Source organism: Micropterus dolomieu, unplaced genomic scaffold, assembly GCF_021292245.1.
Source record: "Micropterus dolomieu isolate WLL.071019.BEF.003 ecotype Adirondacks unplaced genomic scaffold, ASM2129224v1 contig_1076, whole genome shotgun sequence".
In the NCBI taxonomy this organism is placed as follows: Eukaryota; Metazoa; Chordata; class Actinopteri; order Centrarchiformes; family Centrarchidae; genus Micropterus; species Micropterus dolomieu.
Genome location: NW_025730066.1, coordinates 1 through 9,607, shown reverse-complemented (window position 1 = coordinate 9,607; position 9,607 = coordinate 1). Strand labels below are relative to the sequence as shown.

The 9,607-nt window shown below is 42.1% G+C and overlaps 1 protein-coding gene across 1 annotated transcript; it reads right to left on the bottom strand.

Annotated features, from left to right (window-relative positions):
• Positions 1–454: 454 nt before the first annotated feature.
• LOC123964188 (inositol 1,4,5-trisphosphate receptor type 1-like) lies at positions 455–7,761 on the bottom strand (the record flags this gene model as incomplete). Its single annotated transcript, XM_046041287.1, has 6 exons — positions 455–603; positions 1,501–1,593; positions 1,872–2,061; positions 2,263–2,427; positions 2,908–3,083; positions 7,639–7,761. Coding segments are annotated over 6 exons (896 nt in total), but the record flags the coding sequence as incomplete, so codon positions are not given.
• Positions 7,762–9,607: the final 1,846 nt, after the last annotated feature.

Sequence of the window (9,607 nt, the reverse complement as noted above, 5' to 3'; positions counted from 1 at the left end):
TGATGTGATAATACTTGGGAAGGATTCAAGGTCACGGAGGCAGGGATTACATAATTCAGTCCTAGTAATCTGGGGCAGATGATGTAAAAAATTGAAGTACTGCCCGGTGCCGAGAAACAAAAAGGCTGCAGTAATCAACTCAACCCAAACCCTAATGAACCTGATCGCTCGAGTAACAACGCCTACAGTGTTGTTCAGCTATCAAGGTTAACCTCAGGAAAGACCACTTGAGTAGCTGATACCTTTGTGCACGGTACTTCTGTATGTGTACTCTCTGAGGCACATTCAAATATTTTTTTTACCTGCAGTAGAAAACAAGGTGGGGCAGAGCTGTATTTTGAAAGGAGGGGAGCTTGAAGAATTGAGGCTTTGCTCAAGGATATTTTATTTATTCCAAACATGACCCTCTGAGTTTCCCTATAATAGGCCATGCAGTGTCTATATTACATTGTACCTCTTTGGATGGCTTCCGCAGGACGTCCCCAACACCTCCTCCACTCCTGAGGCCGTGACTCAATACTGTGACAATGCACATGAGCAGGGAGTCACATGTTCGCTCCTTGTCCTCGATCACCACCGCTGATGGCTGGATGGCAAGGGAAGCTACGGAGACACAGAAATACTGTCATGATAGTCATTGTTTGTATAGGCTGAATGCAAAGGTTTGTCTGCTTTGTAAGATGCAGTGTTACCAACAGTCAACAAGGCCTTTAACCCTAATTCCATGAAAAAGAGACGTCACTAAGATAACAGCTACCCAAAAAATAGAAAACCTCAGATCCAATATACAACGACACAATATGCTTTTTAAGTCTTGTTTCATTCCCAATCAGGGGTGTGTGGGGGCAGAGCAAGAATTTACTTAACTAGCCACAAAAAACAAGTCGCCAGACTAACATCATTTGCCAGACAGCCTAGTAGTAGTAGTAGTAGTAGTAGTAGTAGGACAGGGACGACCTGGACAAGGTCAAGCCCCAAGCAGCTTGAGGATTCGACATGGTTGGCTGATCAATTTTAAGGCGCCGCACATGTTCATCTTTGATTGGAGGCTTTTCTCCATCAAGGTCAGTAGGTTTGCAAGAACTTGTTGTTGGTGGTGAGAAACTCTCGGCACCATCAATGCACCACTGACTTGCTTGTACCTGATGCTAATTAATCCCTGACCTTTCAACTGTAGGCCCCTACATCAGGTCTTAGGCTCTGTCCCTTGAGACAGACAAGGAGTATAAACCTCTGGTGTTTCACCCAGCTCCCAGTCAGCCCAACCAGTCTAATCCCATGACCAACCGACCGCCCAGATTTACAGCTCAGTGGGACGAATTTCCTCTGACTGAGTCAGACGTCTGCGAGGACATAAAGACCTTTACACTCTCACACATGCATGCTTGCACTTGCAGTCACACCATGTCGCCCCCCCCCAGTCTCTCTCTCTCACACACACACACACACACACACACACACATTTACAAAGAAAGTTACCTTTCACTTTTGTCAACCTACCATCCATCACGGCCTCTGATGAACAGTTCTCCCCATTTTCTTTCTGGCACACTCCGCTAGAGAAGAACTCTCCCACCATACTGGCTGCATGTTCTGTTCAAATGGGAGCACGAGACATTACGCAACTGCACAATTTGTTTTCACACTTTGTAAAATTATGTGTTCACTATGCATATTAATGGTAACATCCTTCATATGCACAGATTGTTGGTGATGATAAAAGCAAGGTAAGCACAGTTATTAAACAGAACACACTTTTCGCATTCCTTAGCTTCACTTTGACTACACGTATTTTTAACAGACATCCAGCATGTGTGTTTGTGCTGTCTGGGTCAGGGAGTAACTTATATTCGTCCTGCTAGGGGACATACCTAGTGTTTTGTTGGGTATCCTGTCGACAGCCAAAATGAAATCGTCTTTGAAGAAGATATAGCCCACAATGGAGAAGAGGTAGACGAGGATAAGGGCCAGCACGGCTGTCAGAACAATGGAACGGCCATTGCGGGTCACACTCTTTATTACGTTCAGCAATGTCTCTTCTCGGTAAACCAGATCAAAGAGCTGGAAAGAGGAAGGATTCAGAGATGTGGAGTGCAAATGTGAGCATGCTCATGTTCCTCTGTGTTACAGTGCAAAATGAAAAATTGTACACTATGATGTCTATATTTCTATACACCATAAGCTGGACATTATTGTTAGTATTTCACTATCTAGGGTGTCTGTGTTCATGTGTGTAAATTGTATATATGGTTGCTGGCATACTAGCAGGCTGTAAAAGAAGACATGGACGAAGACCCCCAGGCTGCAGATAATCAGGTAGAGCAAGTGGTACAGGAACTCCACATCCATGATCATGGCTATGTAGCCACGCGTGAACGTTCCGCGGTTCCCAACGAAGCTCGTCAGGAAGATGACCTTATTGCATAACTGCAGAACAATGGACACCACAAAGAGAACAGGTATAGACAGCAACATGTCACGATAGCGCACAGAATGTTTAAAATGAGAAGGGAAGGCGTACATAGCAGTATTAGTATGTATTTGTGTATGTTTTCAAATGCTTAGACCACTAAAAATAAAGTGGATGTGGTTGACCACCACAGCGGTGTGGAATCTCCCTGTTTCTTGTGTCAACACCAAACAGCTATGAGTGACATTTCTATTAGCTGCTGTTCTATTAATGCTACCTCAGCTGTTAAATCAATGTGTCTACATGCCAACTTGAATGTGAAATCAGTTTGAAGGATTGATGTGTTCCTGCACGGTGTACACGCAAGTCCTGAATCATTAGGTTAATGTTTAGTTAATGTTTGGCATGTGACTGCACCTTTTGGACAGGCAACTTCCAGTCCACCTACTGGGTAATAAAGAATCTATACTAAGTGCCTTTCACTGATGCACACTTACATTGAAACCCCCCAGCAGGAGCAACGTGGGCTCCAGGCCTACAGAGAAGATCAGACGTAGAATGGTGGAAGCAATGAGCGCCCGGATGCCGTGAGGCTGAGGCAAGACGATGACTATAGCCAGAGAAAGCAGCATGGCCATCCACAGCAAGGCAGACAGATGGGGCTCCAGGGTACCTGAGGAGGAGGGCGGTCACATTAGGGTGAGGTGTGAGCCATTCAATTATAATTGATGTAGCCAGCTATTTTAAATAAAATGTGTGTATTGTTCTCTTTTTACCATCACAAGAGACTAATTCATTTAATCAGGGGTAAGACATGTCACATGTCAACTGTGAAACACACGTACACATGGCTTTAAGGATTTTTAATATCTCAAATGCAACAAAAAGGTTGTAAATAGCTTTTTTTTGAAAATGTAACTAAACATCCCAACACCTTCACTCCAATATATCTTCTTTGCATATTCAGAAAGAATTGTGACATCGACACGCACGCAAAGTGTTAGTTGCAGCAAAAGTAAGCTGAGCACTTTTCACCAAGGCCTTCTTTCATCTTTACTCACTTATAAATAAATATGCGTTTGGAAATTTCTTGTCATGACAAGAGTGTCTTCCGGAGAAGGCACAAGATTTCAGGTCTCACGCTTCTCTCCTTTGAGCTCATCACAACTACAAAAACACAACTTTTGGAGTCACATTTGAGTTATGTGTCGCCATGACGTAGAAATATAATGACCAATTTGGATACCAGGTGGAGAAACTGAAGCTGACTTATCTACCATTTGTGAATCATAGTGAAGGAAGTTCCCAGTGGTTTCAAACACGAATCCAATAGTTTTGGAATTATATATTATAAGAAGAGCTCTTTGCCTGTGTGAGTGAGTGAGTGAGTGAGTGAGTGAGTGAGTGAGTGAGTGAGTGAGTGTGTGTGTGTGTGTGTGTGTGTGTGTGATGTATTCCACATCAGTCATTGCAAATTGTTATCATGAGGTCAGCAGGCAACAGCTCCGTGCCAAATCCTGGTCAGCATGTAGCAGAAAGGCTGCATCAGTTTGCCAATGTTTTAATCTAATTCCTCTTAACACACAAATACATTTATCAAGTCAGAAATGCAGTCAGTCAGAATTTCAACACGACTCCGGACATCTCCCTCCATCCCCTCCCTTCTGAGGCCTCCTTCTTCTCGCCTCTCTGTGTACTGATCACATGACAGGTACTCGTTACATAACTCCCCCGCTTGGCTAAAAATACACTTGGCTCCAGCTAAATTCATCAGGGATGGTCCTGGGCACTGCAACGTAATAGGCCGCCTGGGCGCTTGGACTTGGCAGCCAACTGAGACACAGCAGCTTGTACGTCACACGCCTACAGTCTAAGACCATTCATCTCTCTGACTTGCTTACTCTACAGCTATTAGAAGATAGGCTGACCTTTACACTAAACCATTTACACTTCAAAGTAGATTCTACGTAAAGCCTGTTTGCCATAATGATGAAAACGGAGATTTTACTTTACTTAGCTAAGTTTATCTTATTGTTGGAAAGTGTCTGAGCTATTGCTCTGGTGTCTGCTTCTACCTGCAGGGTCACATTCTAGCAGCGCCTGTGACGGAGAACAGGCTCTGGCACTTTGTATGGGGTCAGGTAAGCGTTGACCAGCAGCAGTCAAACACCCACTCAAGAAGCTTTTTTTCTAGGAATAATGCACATGTGGCGGCTACTGGGAAAAGTTCCTAACCACAGTTTCTCTTCAAACAAACCACTAACCTACCATTGACAGACGTGTGAGTGAGGTGTGCAGCTGATACAATAAGGGAATTTTGCAGTGTTTCAGTTGTGTATATACCACCTGCAAATTTGCAGTAAATGTGTGTCATGCCCCAATTAAGTTCACCAGCGTAGTTTGGTTTATTCAAGGTTTGCAAGCAGTTGACCTGAATATCAACGAGAGGTCTAAGCTCACATGATTCCAGGACACAGAGTGAGAATGCATGTATCTGTGTCGACATTATATATTCACTACTGAGGATCCTAACCGAGATTTTCTTTTTTTCGCTGCAGTTTGAAACAAACGTTGCTTTACCCATCTTGCACAGATTGGCGTGCACCGCTAAGCCCTCAAAGACCTTTGACACTGAAAACCACATGGAGTTTCTAGAGCTAAGCTAACAACCTCTTTTTTTTGTCTCTTCTATACCGCTGTGAGGAAGTTCAAACAAAAGGGACCTCGCCGTTTGACCCCAGACAGAACAATTGAAAGTTTATGCGAATCACAATGTGCGTCTTCACTCTGCTACTCTGCACTAGAACAATGCAGGCCTTAACAGCTGCGGCTTTTCACATCCCCACAAATACTGCCCTCAAGGAGAACTGAGAAAAAAGGAAAGGAGACAGCAAAACAAACACAAAACTGAAAGCGCAAAACAAAGTGTAAAAACATGCTCCGGTCTCCGACTTATTCCTTTTAGTTAAATCGGTCATGCAGGAGTTGGTTATCGCTTCAGCATATCACTTTGAATTAATATTTTATCTCTAAAGTAATCTGTCGCACTTTGTGACCCAACACTGGATCAGATCTCCTCCAAATTAAATCTGTACATTTAGGCCACATGACAGCACCTGACTGACCAGGGGTTAATATGGTTTGGGACACAAGGTCAAATATTTAGATCTCATAAAGGAACTGCAGAGCCTCTGTTTTTCTGGCTTTGTAATTTCTGGTAAAATAGTTTGTTTTGACCCAGGAATTCAGTTTGTTGTCTATCAGTGTTGAGGAGTTGTTTGTCTCTGTATATATTCATTAAACTATATTTGAGATTACATACTACAATGATTCAGGATTGTCACATGATCGACAATTTTGGTTGAAAAATGTATAATGAAATCCAAATATTGAGAGCTGACCACAGATAATAGTTTTCTTGCTATAACTATACAATAATAATAATACATTTCATTTGTTACCTTGAATGATGGCCTTTGGCTGATTTATTTGGTATTCAGACATTTTGGACAAGTTGGATTTATCTGAGCTTCCCGCAGTCATAACTACGACTTAAATACTGATGGTGATTGCAAATCAGAAACTGGTAATTTCAGTAACTCTGAATTAACATGACCGCAGCATCAATGTCAGGACAATTTATTTTAAAATCCTATTGCTAGTAAACAGCTCGGGTCCATGTTTTCTTCCTGAAATACTGAAGCTAAGCAATAGATGACGCGATCCGCAGATTCAGTATTAAAATAAATGTTTTTAAAATCAGTCTGATGTTGGATTTAAATGCTGTATATGTTTCCAACATTATTTTATTGGTGCAAGAGGCTGTATTGTACAGTTGTGTGGTTTTGGTACTCAATGTTTGTGTCAAATGATGAGGATATAAGGGCATGTGTCTTACACAACGGCAGCGACTGATCCTTTTCCTGTACCAATGCAACAGGAAAAACACGTGGATCCATTAAGAGAGTTTAGGTTTAAATAAGTGACATTGTCTACAGCAGCTTTGACATAAATTAACAGGTAAATTAAGTTATGCAATGTTACACAGGGTTACATGAGAGTAAAGTAAGAAGTCTGACATCTGACTGTTTGCTGTATGTGTATCTGTTTCTTATCACGGAGGTGTCACTTTCAATGGTATCTCAGTAGCAAGTTGTTTCTGGCCTTATGTGTAGACCACAGTATTTACACAAGTCTGTACACATGCAAACACACGCAGACACATAACTAATTACCAGAAGTGATACATATGGAGAAAAAGACGACTCAAAGCAAGAAGTGTGAGAACGAGACTAGAAATCTGATAACATGTTATTGTCAAGCGCAGAAAAGGTACAGTATCAATAAACAGGTCAAGACCTAATTAAGAACTAATCCATCTTGGTCTTTTGTGACGGCATTGCAGTTCAAGATCCAAATCTTCAGCTAGGATTACATTCTCATCACACCTCCACTTGTGGTGAAACTCACTTTGGTTAGGGAGGTGTGAGGCTACACCCAAACCACAAGCACGAGAGCACACAGCATTCTGTAAAGTCCTGCATGTTATAGTATGTGATGATCCAAACGCATGCCAACAACTATAAATACATGTAAAGAGATATATACAGCCAGAGAGACAGTCTTTTTTTTATTCCACGTGCTCCTCTTCCTTGTCAAAACCTGGCACCTACATTACCTAAAAAGCAACTCTGTCGCCTACAGTTACGCTTGTAGCAGTTAATGAACCCTGGAGCCACTAGCTTAAAGCAGAGATGAGTAGCAGGCTACGGAGGTATGGTAAGCTCACTTCTTCCAAACTTCACATCCCCAGATTCTTTCCATTTTTCAAACGTGAGCCACTGGAAGTTTCTTTTTACATGGCAGCAAAGAGCTGCACCAGGAGGGTGTAAACATGCAAGGTTGTTCAGACTGAAAATTAAAGTCCTTAACAATAGTCCAATTTCTGTTCTTGTTAATCTTTGCCATACAGGTTTCTGGTAATGTACGAAAAGAACAACAGTGTACGCCCGCTGCCCCCTGCCCCACCCACGGCCTTCCCATAACAGTTAATGTTTGTGGCTCTCACTCCCATTTCCTGCATTGCAATAGTCACACTCATTGTGTTAACCACAGTACACATACACACAAACACAGAACACAGACAGGGCCTCACTAAACTGCTGTTATCTGTTGTTTTCCAAGTGTTAAAGTGAAAGTGTAAAAGGTGAAGACTTTAGCAGACAGACCTCCACGGACGCCCTCCAGAGGGTAGAAGAAAGCCACGAGCAGGTTCATGAGCACAGCCAGGTTGAAGGAGATGCTGCTCCAGAATGACATGTTCCTGGAGCACCAGTACAGGATGGGCTGAGCTGGAGCACAGGGTATTGAATCAAATTAACACAGGTCAATGTACTGCAGAGAGAACAGTGCGGCATCAAAACATTAAACACAAGCACAATTTATCTAATAATTTCATGCAACACTTTAGCTTATGGTAAAAGTAAACCACACAATTACTGATCAGTGTTTCACACCAAGGAGAAGCAAAATGCATAGATAATAATTCAACTTAATTTGATTTAGTTCATTTGATTTTTTTTCCCCACAGCAACATTACATTTATTTACATTTATTAATTGAGCTGACGCTTTTATCCAAAGCGACTTACAATTGCTATACATGTCAGAGGTTGCATGCCTCTGGAGCAACTAGGGTTAACCCCTAGTCTTTGGTGACACATTGGTGGATGGGTCACAGTGGGGCACTGAACCCAGGTCTCTCACACCAAAGGCATAGTCTTATCCATTGTGCCACCACCACCCCTAATAGCATGTTTTATTATCTAGACTTTGATTTTTAGCACTCCAACATTATGTGGGGACTCATGTCAGTGATTTAAGAAATGTTTTGGGTGAAACACATTTATAAAAAGAGAGTCATAAGCACCAAAACAGTTCACTTAGAGGGAGAAAATCAGGCAAAACCTAAATCTATTTAAGTACAGAACACCAACTGTCAGGCTGATTTCACAAACATGATATGATTTTCTAGTTTAAGGAGAGTAAACATGTTTACTTGCATACATGCACACACACACACACACACACACCCTACTTAGACCTTGGTCAGGAGATCAGTATCATGGCCAACCCTATTTTGAGCTAGACTATTCATTAGAAAAGAAGGACTGTGGGTGGGGACTTTTACCAACAGAAGTCACTTTATTCGTGGCATGATTATCACCAGCGGAACAATATAGTTTCCAGCTGTACTGATTCATTCAGAAAGGAGAGAGGTTATCATCACGTGCTATCACATTATAGATAATCTTCCTTCTCAACACGCTCTTAAACCAGTCACTTCACTGCAGTAGCTGACAGAGAATCAGCCACGGGTCAACAGGGCCCTGCCCTGCTAAAAGGGAAACTCCAAACAGTTCAGGTCTGCACGACTATGGTATTTAAGATTAGTGGAAATGTTTAGTTTAAAAGAGGAATTATGAGATTCCTCAAACTGGCAGGTAGATGAAGCAGGTTGACACATTAATCCTATTAAGATGGAACAGACTTGGAGCACACTCATAGGTCAGTTGGCTAAGATGCAACATGTAAGCACAACATCCTGGGTGTGAATCCAGCAAAGTATTTTTATCACATATCTCTGCCTTCTTTCCTATTTTGTAAACTTCCCTGTTTACTGTCCTTTTTGCTTATAATAAAGCAGAAACACCCCCCCTCCAAAAAAACCCCCATCAAATTAAAGATAGGACAGGCTTCAAGCTCCATCCATAGCTTTCCCCCCCTAAGACAAAAACACAACATTCTACACTTGTGTGACCTCTCAAACCCCAGTTTATCAGTCATCCACACTGGCAAAGCCACCGTTTTAGGTTTAAATTCACTATTTGCCAGTAAATCCCAGTAGATCAGAGCAGTTTCTGAAATACTCAGACCAGCCCGTCTAGCACCAAAAACCATGCCATGGTCCTTTCTTCCCCATTCTGATGCTCGCTTTGGACTTCGTCTACACCTCCACATGCCTAAATGCATTGAGTTGCTGCCATATGATTGGCTGATTAGCTATTTGTTTTAACAAGCAATTGAACAGGTGAACCTAATAAAGTGGCCGGAAACAGAACACCATGTGTAAACTCCAAAGCAAGGGCTATTTTGTGAATGGGCTTGCAATGTGCAACAATTTGTGTACTGCCCATAT